Genomic DNA, 15,670 nt, shown 5'->3' on the forward strand with positions numbered 1-15,670 from the left:
ACAACATCCTAACAGCACTGAGAGTGGCCAGCTGACCAACAGTCTGTGATGTCCATCCCCATACCTTGAAGTCCTAAAAGCTCTATAGACTTTCAGGAGTCCACCATGTTGCCATGAGCACACACTCTAGATTTTAACTTCTCATTTGGTGGACAGTGGGGAGGTGGGGTCCCCTGTGTCCATCAGTGTCCCTTCACTGTGTAGCCACTGAGCACCTGCTTTGGGCCAGGTCCTTATTTAGAGAAACACAGAGAGATGCCTCCTATGCCTCGCAGGCTCAGTTTAGGGCAGAATTCAGGACAGATTCCAAATACCTACACCCGAGACCAAAAATGGTCCTATCAGAGCCGGGCGCCGTGGCTCACGCCTGTAATCCCAGCACTTTGGGAAGCCGAGGCGGGTGGATCACGAGGTCAAGATATCAACACCATCCTGGTCAACATGGATCCTGATCAACAGTAGAAACCCTGTCTCTACTAAAAATACAAAAAAATTAGCTGGGCATGGTGGTGCGTGCCTGTAATCCCAGCTATTCAGGAGGCTGAGGCAGGAGAATTGCTTGAACCCAGGAGGCAGAGGTTGCGGTGAGCCAAGATCCTGCCATTGCACTCCAGCCTGGGCAACGAGAGTGAAACTCCATCTCAAAAAAAAAAAAAAAAAGGTCCTATCAGGAAAGGTAGAGAATGCATGGAGAGGGGATTTCAAGGTAGGGAGGTCACATCCCAGTGGGGTGGAAGCAGGGAACTGAAGAGAAACTTGGTAGGATGGGCTGGACTTTGAAAGACAGGGAGGGGAGGGCATCCCAGGCAGAAGATAGGTGTGAGCAATTTCTCTTTCCCCAGGCTTTGGAAGGGGAACCAGGGAAGAAGGGCAGGCACAGGCCAGGGCAAGGCCCTGTGCTGTGCAAAAGAGCCTTGTAAAAGGCCAGGCAGTAGGGATTACGGGAAGAAGGACACAACTCCAAGAGGCCCATAGGACACCCATGTACCCAGATGCCTGAGGGAGGCAGCAGGAGAAGCCCCCAGCTCCTGCCCAGGCCCCTCTACTCTGTGTGGAGGGATACAGGCCTGGCCACATGGAAATGGTGAAGTGAGACAAAGTCTCCTTCCCCAGCTCTGAGGAGAGGAGGGTGGATCACCTGAGGTGGGAGATCAAGGCCCCAGCAGCCATCACCGGTCACATTCTGGTGGCTGAGCCATGTAACATCCTCCCCAAACCCACGGTCCCCCAGGTTCCCACCTACCTACTATTCTTGACAGATGCATATGTATTTTCTTTCTCCTTCTTTCCTTCTTTTCTTTCCTTCTTTCCTTCTTTTCTCTTTCTTCCTTTCTCTTTCTCTTTTCTTTTCTTTCTTTCTTTCTTTCTTTCTTTCTTTTTCTTTCTTTCTTTCTTTCTTTCTTTCTTTCTTTCTTTCTCTTTCTTTCTTCTTTCTTTCTTTCTTTCTTTTTTTTTCTTTCTTTTCTTTCTTTCTTCTTTCTTGTCTCTCTCTCTCTCTCTCTCTCTCCTTTCTTTCTTCAGTCTTGCTGCATCACCCAGGCTGGAGTGCAATGACACAATCTCGGCTCACTGCAGCCTCCACCTCCCAGGTTCAAGTGATTCTCCTGCCTCAGCCTCCCGAGTAGCTGGGATTACAGGTGCCCGCCACCACACCCAGCTAATTTTTTTTTGCATTTTAGTATAGACGGAGTTTGATCATGTTGGCCAGTATGGTCTCGATCTCCTGACCTTGTGATCCGCCCTCCTTGGCCTCCCAAAGTGCCCAGCTAATTTTGTATTTTTAGTAGAGATGGGGTTTCTCCATGTTGGTCAGACTGGTCTCGAATTCCTGACCTCAGGTGATCCACCCGCCTCAGCCTCCCAAATTGCTGGGATTACAGGTGTGAGCCACCCCACCCGGCCCTATTATTATTATTTTTACTATTATTCCAGAGATGCCTTGTCTATCTCAAAAAGGGTGTCTCAGGGCTCACCTAGGGTGAGTGAGTGTTACAAGTCTGGGCCAGCCTGCCCATCTCTGAAATGAGCAGAGCCTCGGGACAGGCATGGACTCTGGGCTGGGCTGCCCCTCACCCCTCTGTGTTCTGCCCACACAGCCTGACAGCCAAGTCCGGAGGCAGCACGGAGCTGTAAGTCACGTCCTCCAACCTGCTCGTTGTCCCTGCTGTTGGATAGTAGTACACTCTCATATAGTATTTCTACCATACACAAACCTCAAGGACATAGATAATAGTAAAATGTAGGACAATAATTAAGAATTGATGTATTTTGAATATTGACTACCTTTGTTTTTTAGGATCTAGTTAATTGATTATTTATATAATTTAATTTTCATTTTTAAATTTTTAAACATTAATTAATTTATTCTGAGACAGTCTCACTCTGTCCCCCAGGCTGGAGAGTAGTGGTGTGATCTCGGCTCACTGCACCCTCCGCCTCAAGCAGTTCTCCTGCCTCAGCCTCCGGAGTAGCTGGGTTTACAGGTGCGTGCCACCACACCTGGCTAAGTTTTGTATTTTTAGTGGAGACAGGGTTTCACCATATTGGCCAGGCTGGTCTTGAACTCCTGAACTTGTGATCTGCCCGCTTCGGCCTCCCAAAGTGCTGGGATTACAGGAGTGAGCCACCGTTCCCGGACAATTCAATTTTTAATAATGGTTGTTTTGAACAACTGAATCACAAAATTCTTGAAAAATTAATAGTCAGCTCTCCCAGTATGAGGTGGCTCTAGCACAAAGTATATCTGGGAGCACAAATGAAAAGGTTGTTCTCTACTGGAGGCAGGATTTGAAAGGGGATCAGAGTGAAATAATGACAGTCAACTCCGATAAATCTATTACTAGGGAAGGAGACCAGTCTGACTTAGCTATGCCTAAAGCACACAGTTGAAAATGATCTTTAATTCTTTTTAAAAAACTTTTATTTGAGGTTCAGGGGAACATGTGCAGGTTTGTTATATAGGTAAAATCATGTCATGGGGGTTTGCTGTACAGATTATTTCGTCACCCAGGTACTAAGTCCTGTGGACTCACGAGGGGCAGGAGAGTTGTTTCCATCTTTACCACTCTGCGCCCCAGCCCCCACTTACCCCAAGGCAAACTGGAAGTGAAAGGAGCGCTGCAGGGGAAAGGGCAACTGAAATTAACAACCTTATTTTAGAGTGAAGGTCTCACTGCCATTTGCACAGCAGGAAGCAGGAGAGTAGCATTCTATGGCAGGCAGGCACTCCCTATCTGAGGCTGGAGGGTTCCTGTACTGGCCCTGGTTGAGCAGCAAGGTGGCCCAGGCTCTGCACGCTGAACCCACGTGGAGTCAGACCGTGACCAAAGCCTCCACAGAGGATACGCACTCTGCTAGAGTCAAGAGGGCTGCTGTGCTTATTGATGACATCTTTTTAAAATTATGATTTCAGAGACAGTCTCGCTCTGTTGCTCAGGCTGGAGTGCAGTGGCATCATCACAGCTCACTACAGCCTCGAAGTCCTGGACTCAGGGGATCCTCCCACCTCAACCTCTCAGGCAGTTGGGACTATAGGCACACACCACCACACCTGGCTAATTTTTTTTTTTTTTTTTAAATTTTTGTAGAGATGGGTATTGCCACCTTGCCCAGGATGGTCTTGAAATCCTGGGCTCAAGCGATTTGCCCCCCTTGGCATCCCAAATTACTAGGATTACAGGAGTGAGCCGCTGCACCCAGCCTCTGCGTTTTTGTTTGTTTGAAAAAGAAATGACAGCACCTTCTGGCACAGGTCAATGTCATTTCAACTGGGTCATGACGGTTCCCTCTGTATTTAGGTAAGGTTGTCAATCTTCCTTTTTAAAAATGTCGGCTGCAATTTTTAAAAAGGATATTGTGGCCGGGCGCGGTGGCTCACACCTGTAATCCCAGCACTTTGGGAGGCCGAGGCGGGTGGATCACGAGGTCAAGAGATCGAGACCATCCTGGTCAACATGGTGAAACCCCATCTCTACTAAAAAATACAAAAAATCAGCTGGGCATGGTGGCGCGTGCCTGTAATCCCAGCTACTCAGGAGGCTGAGGCAGGAGAATTGCCTGAACCCAGGAGGCGGAGGTTGCGGTGAGCCGAGATCGCGCCATTGCACTCCAGCCTGGGTAGCAAGAGTGAAACTCCGTCTCAAAAAATAAAAATAAAAAAATAAAAAATAAAAAGGATACTGTGTTTTGCTTCCTAAGGCTCCTTGTATTGATCCCCCTCCCTTCTCGGGGTTTTAGCCCAACCATGAGTGTGTGGTTCGATCTGGAAACTGTCCAGCGCACAAATCAAACCAAGAGGGCTCTTCCTGGGCACTGAATGTTTCCACCGAGCCACGATCCGCGCCAGCTTCAGGACAGGTACGGCGGGCGTCCCCTCCCCAAGACATCTCACACTCTTCCGTGTCTCTGTTTTTGGAAAGCTCAGGGTGGCTTTCTGTGGTGCTTTTTATGGGAAATTGAGATTGCGGGAAAGGGGAAAAGGGAGAGTGGTGACTAAGGGAATTTTCCTAAGGACCCAGTCCTGCCGTTGTTCAGAGGGTAGTCCCCTTCCTAGAAATGGGCAGAGCCTCTGAAGCTGGGACCTGAATGTGCTCAGGAGCAAAGAGTCACTGTTTCTCAGGGGAGTTTGTTGTGGAGACCAGGAGGGAAATGGGCTTGGAAATCTAGAATCCCAGGGCTCTCAGGACGCCCAGGTCAGGCCCCACAAGCTCTCCTCTGTTGCTTGACTTTCATCCCATTTTCTTTCCTCGAGAGCTCACATGGCCATCTCTGCTTGCACACCCCCAGGGACGGGGAGCTCACTCCTTCCCTAAGCATCTCCTGCCTGTCTGTCTGTGCTTCAGGCACCTAGCTGGGCTCTGTGGAGCAAGGGTAATAGAACATTTGAGAGTGTCCCTCATCAGATAAAGGGAATTCTGGCCGGTCGTGGTGGCTCACACTTGTCATCTCAGCACTTTGGGAGGCCGAGGCAGGCAGATCACCTGAAGTTGGGAGTTCAAAAGCAGCCTGACCAACATGGAGAAACCCTGTTTCTACTAAAAATACAAAATTAGCCGGGTGTGGTGGCGCATGCCTATAATCCCAGCTATTCCGGAGACTGAGGCAGGAGAATCTCTTGAACCCGGGAGGCGGAGGTTGCGTTGAGCTGAGATTGGCCATTGCACTCCAGCCTGGGCAACAAGAGCAAAACTTTGGCTCAAAAAAAAGGTGGGGTGGGGGGAGAACTTTATGGCAAAACAGTTGCTGCAGAGACTGTCATGTCCCAGGAATCTATTAAGCTAGAGGAGAGGACAAATGTGAACATGGGATATTAATCCAGTGGGGGCACAGAGGGGGCTTTCCTGCCAGGAGCGTTCACTTCTGAGCCTCCACCCCTCAGCCTGCCCTGATGCCAAGTCCTCCCACGTGCCTGGCACTCTCCCATCCCTCCCTCCAGTTGCCCCCTTGGGATTCTGTGAGCTGGGCAGCCCTGAGCCTGTCTCCACTCATTCTGCCCTGAATCCACTGCTTCAATTTCTCTTGTGTACTGAGGAGGTGGGCAGGATTTTCAGTTATTCACAGGCAAGTGGCAGAGAGTTAACAAGGGCCCACCCTGTGCCTGGCAGTGGAGTTGCGTGCAGGAAGCCCAAAGATGCCAGAGCTCCTGCCTCCCAGGGAGGCAGAGTCCAGGGGTACAGTTGGATGCAAGAGGTGGTGGGAACACAGTGGTGTCTGTGCAACTAGAGGGGCAACCCGCTCAAATGCCAGCCCCACCCCCGGGCCCAGGATCAGCCTCCTGTGGCCTCCAACCACATGGAGTCCAGCAAAGTGAAATTAACAAGGTCATTCTGTATCCGTACAAGAGCGAGGGTCCTACTCATAATCCTGGCCACAGGCATCACTGTCCCTCATGCTCTCAGCCTCGCGCTTTCAAGCCCTCACTTGTTTCCATGAAACAGGCCCTAAGCATCGCTCCCCTCTCCCGTCATCCAGCCGCACGGTCTCCTGTCAAAAGGGCCCTGGGCCTCTGCTTCCTTCCAGGTCATGCCAGGGGTGACAAGCTGCTCCTAGTAAGAGGCCCCAGCATCTAACCCACGCCCCTGCCTCTTCATCCATCTTAGGACACGCAGCTTGTTGCTCAGGTTACGGAGATGCTACCAACACATTTCATGAACTCCAAAATGGCTGTAATTTATGATTTAAAAAGAATAACCTAAGGCTGGTTGCGGTAGCTTATGCCTGTAATCCCAGCACTTTGGGAGGTCGAGGCGGGTGGATCACAAAGTCAGGAGAACAAGACCAACCTGGCTAACATGGTGAAAGCCTGTCTCTATTAAAAATACAAAAAATTAGCTGGACATGGTGGTATGTGCCTGTAGTCCCAGCTACTTGGGAGGCCGAGACAGGAGAATCGCTTGAACCCAGGAGGTGGAGGTTGCAGTGAGCGGAGATTGCGCCACTGCACTCCAGCCTGGGCAACAACAAAAAAGAATATTCTAAGTCATAATGATTATAATCCCCTTATATCTGTATTATTTCGCAGCTTACCAAGTCCTTACACATCTTTTCCTCCTTCCACGCTCCTTGGAGGAGCTCTTACTAGTGTCTGAAACTGGGGAAAGTGGTGGCCTTGTCTGTCCAAGATCGCCAGGTAGGGAGGGCAGGGTGTGGACCCAAAGCCAGGCCTCCGTCTCAGGTGTGAGGCTGTCTCCACTACACCACCTGCTTGCTGGGAAATTCTGCCCTCTGCCAACCTCCAGATTTAGCCCAGCCCCCAGGCCTCCCATACTAAGATCAGCCAGGAAGTGTTAAAATTAGCAGAGGTTTGGCCTCTAGTCAAAGCAGGTGCCACGTCACGGCTGCACTTACTACCTTAACCTACAAACTCCCGGTGTGCTCTGGGCTGGGGCCGTGAACCAATGCGTCATGCTTTGACTTGATGAAATGCTGTTGAAGGAGAGGCTGCAGTCCCTTTGGTTTGACACACACAGAACAACAAAGCTCTCAACAAGCCTGCACGCTTTCCAAAGGCCATTATCATTTGTAGGGTGGACTTTGTGTATACACAAAAGATGACAGCATCTGAGGCATGAAAGCAGGGTCTAGAGCTGCTATTCTTAGATCACTGTTATTTGGAGAACTGGGGCATCCACAGGGAAAGTTGAAGACCCAGAGCCGGCTCAGCCTAGATGATGTTTTCTTATGGGTGATATCTGCCCTGGCTGGCCAGGAGCTGTAAGGTGGCCAGGCTGACACTCACCTGGAACTGGGGAAAAGGGGTGTGGTTTAAAATGTATAGTATTTATTGGCTGGGCATAGTGGCTCCCAGCACTTTGGGAGGTAGAGGCAGGTGGATCATGAGGTCAGGAGTTTGAGATCATCCTGGCCAACATGGTAAAACCCTGTCTCTACTAAAAATACAAAAATTAGCTGGGTGTGGTGGCGCATGCCTATAATCCCACCTACTCGGGAGGCTGAGGCAGAAGAATCGCTTCAACCAGGGAGTCAGAGGTTGTAGTGAGCCAGGACCATGCCACTGCAATCTAGGCTGGCAACAGAGTGACACTCCATCTCAAAAAAAAAGAAAGAAATGTATAGCATTTATTATCTTATTATAAAAGTAATTAATATTCAATGTAGAAAATACAGAAATACAGATGAAGATAAAAAGCACCTTAATCCTAGTACCCAGAAATGTTACCTTTTCAGATTTCCATTCTCCTCATATGTACAGGCACGTTCTCAAAAGTGGAAGTTTCCATGAAGCAAGTTAAACACAGCGCAAGGAACTAACCATCCTTGTATGACCAGTCGTGGCAATGGTGAGGCATAGCCACCCCGGCTGCTCTGTCAGTGGTCTGAGGTGCCTGTGGAGTGCTATTCTGCTGGTCACTGTGGGGTTGGAAGGCCAAGGCCACTCGTGATAGAGGGGAAGCTCCTGAGAGGTGAACTCAAAAGCAAATGAGGGATGTTGTTTGGCTTTTGCCTGTTTTTTTTTTTTTTCTTACAATAACAAAATGCACACATAGCTATAGAAACATTTTAATTATGGAAATTATTGCAGAACAATACCTTTATTATTGTGAGTCTAAAATTCTTTAGCCTTTAACTCACTTTTTCCCATTGAAATAGTTTTTTTTAATGTGTTTGATATACCTATGTTTTTAGGAGTTGGAATATAGCAGAATAGACTCTCTTTTTATACATACGTGTGTAGGTATACATCTATACATACATATGTGTGTGTACATTGATATATATACACATTTATATACGTAATTTAAAAATAAAATTAGGATCCTGGGAATCATATACTCTTACATTTTGCATTCTTTACTTAGTAGCATATTATAAGCATTTCCTGAGGCGTTACATATTTTTTTTTTTACATATTCTTCATATAATGCCTAAAGTATTATATGGATGAAGCATATAGTATTCATCTGCTCCCCTATTCCACTTTTTTTTTTTTTTTTGGAGATGGAGTTTCACTCTTGTTGCCCAGGCTGGAGTGCAATGGCGTGGTCTCATCTCACTCAACCTCTACCTCTTGGGTTCAAGCAATTCTCCTGCCTCAGCCTCCCTAGTAGCTGCGATTACAGGTGTCTACCATCATGTCCAGCTATTTTTTGTATTTTTAGTACAGAAGAGGTTTCATCATGTTGGCCATGCTGGTCTCGAACTCCTGACCTCATGTGATCCACCCGCCTCAGCCTCCCAAAGTGCTGGGATTACAGGTGTGAGCCATGGTGCCTGGCCACTTTTTTTTTTTTCTTTAAGACAGAGTCTTGCTCTGTTGCCCAGGTTGGAATGTTGTGGCGCAGTCTCAGTTCACTGCAGCCTCTGCCTCCTGGGTTCAAGTGATCCTCCCAGCTCAGCCTCCTGAGTAGCTGGGACTACAGTTGTGCACCACCATGCCTGGCTAATTTTTGTATTTTTGTAGAGATGGGGATTTGCCGTGTTGCCCAGGCTGGTCTTGAACTCCTGAGCTTGAGAGAGCTGCCGGCCTCAGCCTCCCAAAGGGCTGGGATTACATGTGTGAGCCACCATGCCCAGCCCCTCTTCTACATTTTAAGTTGCTTCCAGTTTTTTTCTATAATAAATGCTCTGACAAACCTATGACTTTGTCCACATCTCTCATATTTTCTTACAATGGGCTTTAGAAATAGGATGACCTTCATGAAGTTCTCATGAATATTATCAATAGTGTAATAAATCCCCCAATACAATGGCTGGCACACAGCAGGCATTCAATAATGGTTAGCCACAAACAGGAAATCCAGTAAGAGAACTGACGGATTCTGTCACTGCAGAGGGTTAGGTGAGAAGTGTGCTCCACCTCTTCAGGAATGATGTAACTGGGCAGTCTGGGGTAAGAGGGATGAGAAGAAATGGTGTTGATTTTGCTCCCAGGTGCAGGCAGACCTGCCAATACCAGAACGAAATGATTCTCTGCTTTGACCCAAGCACGCCAATACTTACCCTCCCTGATGTCCTCTCGGAAGTGCCCTCTCCTTGGTCCTTGGAGACCTCCTGTAAGCCCTTACCTTCATCACAGGAGGTGGGGGTAGGGAGTTAAATGGCATTGATTACACACTTTATTCAGAGTCTTCATGTAGCTGGAAACTGACCAGAGAACAAACAACATGAATCATTGTGTTCTCAAAAATTATTTATTAGCTATTCTCACTCATGGGAAAAAGATATAAAAAAGTAAATGAAGTTGAAACAAAATAAGATGAAAATCCCACAGCATTTCTCCAAGGACCTCAGCTAGATGATACAAAATGGACCGCCAGGACTTTCGTGTTTACAGATTACTTACAGGAGGACCCATCAAAAGAAACAACACTTTAATTTCTACTGAGGTGTGTGGTCTAACGTGGTACAGTAAGAGGGGATTTTTTAAAACTAACTAGAATGCTTACTAGCCCATGAGTGACATCTCTTCTGAGCCCACATGGTCAAGTCTGTGAACTGAACGGCTGGGATCCTTTTTGGTTTCTGATTGTTTTTTGTTTTTGTTTTTGTTTGGAGCTGAGGGTCTCTATTGTCCAGGCTGGAGTGCAGTGCTGTTGATCACAGCTCACTGAGGTGACCTCTTGGGCTCGAGCCATCCTCCCACTTCAGCCTTCCAAGAAGCCGGGACTACAGGCACAAGCCGCCATATCTGGCTGATTTTTAATTTTTGTTTGTAGCAGTGGGGGTCTTACAATGTTTCCCAGGCTGATCTCGACTTCCTGGGCTCAAGCGATCCTCCCACCTCGGTCTCCCAAAGTGTTGGGATTACAGGTGTGACCCCTGTGCGTGGCCTGGGCTCTTTTTTGGAATGAGTCTTCCCAGTCCAGATGGTCCTCTTGCATGTCCTTGTGGTGGCCAATGTGGTGGCCAATGGTGTTCTTTGAGGATGAGTTTGCTTTCAGAGAGTCTCACCTGGAGCTGGTATGGTTGAATAAAGGATAATGGGGTTCTGGGATGTAGCTGGGAGATGATAAACGCTGTGAGTGCTCTAATAATGAGGTAAGTTTTCTTATGCAGGCCCCAGTTGGTCCTGAAGTCCCTCCCCAAAGAGGTGATCTCAAAACCTACGCCAAGTGGCGTGAGCGTCAGGAGAATACGCACGCAGCCTCCCAGGGTGAATGTGCGACGGGTCGGCATTGTTTGGACGCTTAAATACTGGGCTGGTCGTTAAAACCTTGGCTTACCTTACCCGTCTGGGGCTCAATGGGTGCTAAAGCAGTACCGTTTGTACTTTCTTGAACAATGGAAGCCTGTCATTATAAATTAAAGTTATATTCGCCCAAGAAAGGCCGGGTCTTAAAGGAGTTCCATTCTTTAGAGGCAGACAGCAAGGGGCAGCTTTTTCTCCCCTTCCTTCTTGCTTGCTTCCTAGCCAATGGAAGATGCCCATGCATTTGTCCTTCATGTCACCTGCTCCTTGGAGGAATAAGGTCTCCAGCGCCAGCAGTGCACAGGCCAGTCCTTAGCAGGTGGCCTCGGCACAGTGACCTGCCCAGCAGGAGGGTTCAGCACCTTGATCTCAGGACGTCCCTGTCGTGTCTGTCTAGTGGGTCAGACACTGCCCTCAGGTCTGGCCCAAGGAGCCCCGTCCTTCCCCCAGATCTGGAGGCCCCGAGGGCAAAGCAGGGGTACACCTAATCCTCCGGGATGGGAGTGTTGCAGTTCCCATGGTAGATCTTGACGTGGCCTTCACACCGGAAATAGGCCTCGAAGACGTCACTGTAGCCATGGTCCCTCCACCAGGTACACAGCTGCCGGTTCCAGGTACAGTCTAGCACGTGGAAGAGCTTGGGGTGCTCCATGCCGATCATGGTGAAGAAGTCCTGGTCCCCGAGGTGGCCCCGGAAGTGGTACTTGGCGGCCAGCTGCTGCACCTGCGCAGGCTCCAGCAGGCGGCTGTAGAGCAGGGACTGGCGCATGGCCTCCAGGTTCAGCAACATCACCCCGCTGTTGAAGCCTGGCAGCCCCTCGGGGGGCGGGCCCCCAACCCTGGTCTGGGGGTTCTCATGGCGGAACTGCCAGAACGTGTGCCTGTGGAGAGAGAAAACAGTCAGCCCGGTGTGCGGGGGTGAACCAACCGGCAGGTGTTCACAGCAAGTCCGCATGCAAACACTGTGACGTGTAGAATCCACATCAGACCGCCAGCAAGTGGCAGAGCTGGGACCTGAACCCGGGGCTCTGGACCCCAAGTCCCAGATTCTTTCTAGCATCCTCTGCTACATCCTCATCACAGCCAACTTTGGAATTGACTGATGACGTCCCAGGCGCCGTGCTAGACCGGCTTACTCACTCCCCACACAACCCCAAGGCATGGGTGCTCTGAGATGATACATCATTTCACAGCCAAGAAAACCGACGCACAGAGAGGTCAAGGTGTTTGCCCAAAGTCACTCACTGAGTAAGCAGCAGAAGCAGGGACTACACCCAGAGAGTCTGGCTCCAAAGTCCACATTCTCAAGATAGCAGCAACCCAGGGAGAACCTACCGCCCTCCTGTCTTCATCTGTGATCTCGAAAAGGAGAAGGGAGAGAGAAGCAGTGGACGAAATCCTGAATAGAGACCAAGTCAAGACACCTGAAGCTGAACCCAGTCTGGAACAAAACTGTTGTCTGCTTTAGAACAATTCATTGAGCCCCAAGCCCAGCACTTCAGAAAGGCTGGGTCGGGGCTGCAATCCTGTGACAGCCCAGGGCACACTGTGGGTTAGGGTGAAAGCCAGCTGCAGAAGAGCCAAGGAGGATGATGGCTGTTTTGGAAGGAATGTCACTGCAATTTCAATTTTTCTCTCAGCAGATTTAGAAACCAATCTAGGTTCACAGTTCACGAACTGTTAGCCTCTTCTAGGTCCTCTACCCAAATGCTTCCATCTGGAGGAGAGAAGAAAGACCTACACACTTCCCTGTGACAGCCAGGGTTAGGGCACCGCCCTCTGTCCTCCAGCCCCAAAATATCAAAGCCTGCGTGTGCTGCAAGGGGTGTGCAGGCAGAGGGGAGAGGCACCCAAGTCCTCACCCACAGAGAGGAGGCTGCAATGACCATGCCTGTGACCTGGAGGAAGGAGGAACATTGGGAGGCCCATTGTGGCAGGGACAGGCATGGGAGTGGGTCATCAGAGTGGGGAACACATCATGGCAGAACCAACTTGGCTTCCCAGCCTGGAGATGCTACCCCGCTGGTCCCATGCAGAGAGACTTCCCCACCCAATCCCAGGATAGGATCAGCGTGGTGAAGCAGAAAGCAGAGGGGACTAAAATGAGGACCCTGCCCAGAGTGGCCCTCAGGGGCCACTTCCCAGCACCAGATCATTGCTGTGTGTCTGGGAACGAGGAAACCTTCCTCAAGGTCTCACGTATCACAAAGGGTGCCGCCAAGAGTTTGATCCTGCTGAGGGGGAAGCTTTCCCTTTAGACATTCTTACAGGGGCAATCCACAGGTTCAGTTTGTGTTTTGCTGTGACTGGCCTGTGAGTGAAACCGAGCTCTGGTCCCTGCCTGGTGATAACAGCCTTGGCAAAAATAAGCTTCTCACACAAACCAAGATGCTGTCATCTTGCCACAAAAGCCTGCGGTGATGGGGTCACACAGGGTGGGGACTCAGAGTGACAGCTGTGTGTTCATTTTACCCTGCTTCTTCCAAGTGGTTCATTTCAGGACCAGGTTATAAACCAGCTAAAATTCCACCAGGCAGACCAGGACACCATGACATCATAGAGAAGGGACCCTCTGACGAGGGACAGCGGGTGCTTTACCACCAAGGAGCTCAATTTACCCTTCAAGGGGTGGGAATGGAGGCATTTACCAAGGTGCAGCAGAGACCCAAAGGGAGGGAGGGCATGAGGGGCAGGGAGGCAGAACCCATGCCAGCCGAGGTCCTGGACCACCTCGTGCTCCACGGAGTCCACGCGTCCATATTGCTCCCCAGAGGACCCAGGAGGGAGGGGACTTGCCCAGCTAGTTGTGCGGCCCGTGTAGTTTCCTGTGTCCACAGCACCTGAACACAGGTGGGGTTGAGTGAGGAGCAGGGACCACGGAGAGGATGCTCAGATGTCTTAAACAGCCTCTATTCTCTAGCAAATTGGGGAGCAAAGAGGCTGCCCACAGCCCGGGGTATCCTTACCAACCTCAGCAGGAGATCAGCGAACAAATCTTCCATGCCTGCAGCAAGGATCAGCAAACAGTGACCCAGCACTGAGCTTGCCAGGCGCAGGATATGGGGACCAGTGGCAGAGGGAAGAGGAAGGAATATGCCTCCAGGAGAAGGCCACACACAAGTGGCTCTTTGGGGACAATGCCGAGCACCACCGCTCAATCAAGATGAAGCAGTATTTGATCATAAAGAGCCAGGAATGACCGGTCTGGGTGTCAGCCTGAGAAGTAAAGGGGGGGCAGAAAATGGGGCATGGAAGCGGCCCAGAGTGTCCGCTGGAGCAGAAACACAGCCTCAAGAGGAACAATGACCATCCCAACACAAAGTGATATCAGGGGGCCCGTGTTCAAGGCATCCCTGCTATCCCAAAATGAACCCAGAAAACCAGAGCAGTCACCTAGGAGAGCAGCAGGTTTCTCTGGCCTCTGCGTCTGCTGGTTCTCGTAGAGGAATCTCATCAGCCTTGGGGTAGGAGTGATCCGGGGTGTAGGGAGTACCAGAGCTCAGGCAAGGAACTTGGATCCCATGGTAAAATGGCCTGAACAGGTAGTATCGCCAGTCCCCCAACGCAGCAGCACAGCGTGGGTCACAGAGCCTCTTACACTGTCTACCTCGGCTCCCTCTCCCTGGCAGCGCAGGGCATCATTGTCTGCATTTTCACAGAAAGGGAACAGAGGGCCTCAGTTTGTCACAGGCAGGGCTTCTGATCTCTGAGGTCCCTTTTATCTGACTGCCTCAGATTCCACGGGCTAGGGTTCCAAGGAGCTGCACTTGGATTTCAATCTTACTTCTGAATATGGGTGGCATATGCCAAGGCCAGAGCACGGGGGACAGGGTGATCGAGTGATGTAGCCGCTGCTGGAACGTTAGTAATTTGGGGGTCAAACCTGAGGCCTCTTCCAGGCAGGGCAGTGAGTGTCCCAGACCCCGGCCCCTTCTTCACAGGGGCCTGGCGCTGATGACATATACTCAGGGGCACCACCAGTGGCATGTGCAGAGGCTGCAGGAAGCCTTTATATAAATGCAGCCATTTGGGTCTGAGTCCTGGAGCATCCAGAAGTTTCTCTGACTAACCCCCCATGCCCACAACCAACCACTTTACTCTGTCTGGATTGGTCTAATTGTCTAACCATCCGGCCTGTGGAGAGTCTTGTCCCATCTTCCATAGTCACCCAGAGACCTATGGTAGAGGGGATAAGTCTTTTTCATCTCTTTAGAAATAATTTCAACTGCAAAACAAGCCCCCATGCAGACAGTCCAAGGTAAACACTGGTTCTTTCTCAAAGTCAAGGAGGCCCACTGGGAACATAAAAATTAAGCAACTTTAAACATTCTTCCAGTGATAAATGTAATTTCTAAATTTTTAATATTGAATATAACTTAAGAATAATAAAAAAGAATATTAAAGGCCAGTGAACTCATTTTCAGGAAGAAAGCCCATCTTGATGGAAAAGGGTATCTGAAGTAATTTGGAAAAGCAAAGTTCCTTCCTCGCTTCTAGTCTTTCCCTGATGATCACGACCAAGGCCGCTCTGCTAAGGACTTTGAAGCGACCTTGGCAGGAGAATCTAAAGCTCATCCTCCCCACACACGTGGCCTTCAATCCTCCCTCCTCCTCCTCCCGCCGCTCCAAACCACAGGTCCTTTTGCCTCCGACTCTTCATGATTTTTTTTCTCCTACCCCTTTCTCAGCTCCTCAGGCTGAGTTTTCCACCATCTCCTCCAAGAGGAAGGAAGCGAGGATAGGAACATGCTGAGCCACACTGGCTGCACCAGACTCTGCAGGAAGGTTCTAGAAGCCTGTGCTGACTCAGGCTGAGTGCAAGCTGTAGGTTCTCAGGCAAAGAAGGCTCCCTTTGAGGTCTGAGATTCAGCACATGTTCTCGCATGGCACACCTCTGGGGTGTCCTTTGGGCTTGAGAGCAGTCACTGAAGGGCCAGCATCTGGGCCTCCTCCCAGAGGAAGCACCAGGCCCTGAGGCTGTGTCGTCAGGGAGGCCCGGAACTGGAAACGCCATTTCCCTTA

At 50.0% G+C, this 15,670-nt stretch overlaps 1 protein-coding gene across 1 annotated transcript in view; it reads right to left on the reverse strand.

The window, feature by feature from the left end:
* Window positions 1-9,620: 9,620 nt before the first annotated feature.
* The window catches only part of XXYLT1 (xyloside xylosyltransferase 1), a 189,741-nt gene continuing 183,691 nt past the window's right edge, over window positions 9,621-15,670 (reverse strand). Inside the window, exon 4 of the mRNA XM_017514598.2 lies at window positions 9,621-11,529. Coding sequence (XP_017370087.1) covers window positions 11,133-11,529 — 397 coding nt within the window. The 3' untranslated portion in view covers window positions 9,621-11,132. The remainder of the gene's footprint in view (window positions 11,530-15,670) is intronic.

Source organism: Cebus imitator, unplaced genomic scaffold, assembly GCF_001604975.1.
Source record: "Cebus imitator isolate Cc_AM_T3 unplaced genomic scaffold, Cebus_imitator-1.0 Scaffold529, whole genome shotgun sequence".
In the NCBI taxonomy this organism is placed as follows: Eukaryota; Metazoa; Chordata; class Mammalia; order Primates; family Cebidae; genus Cebus; species Cebus imitator.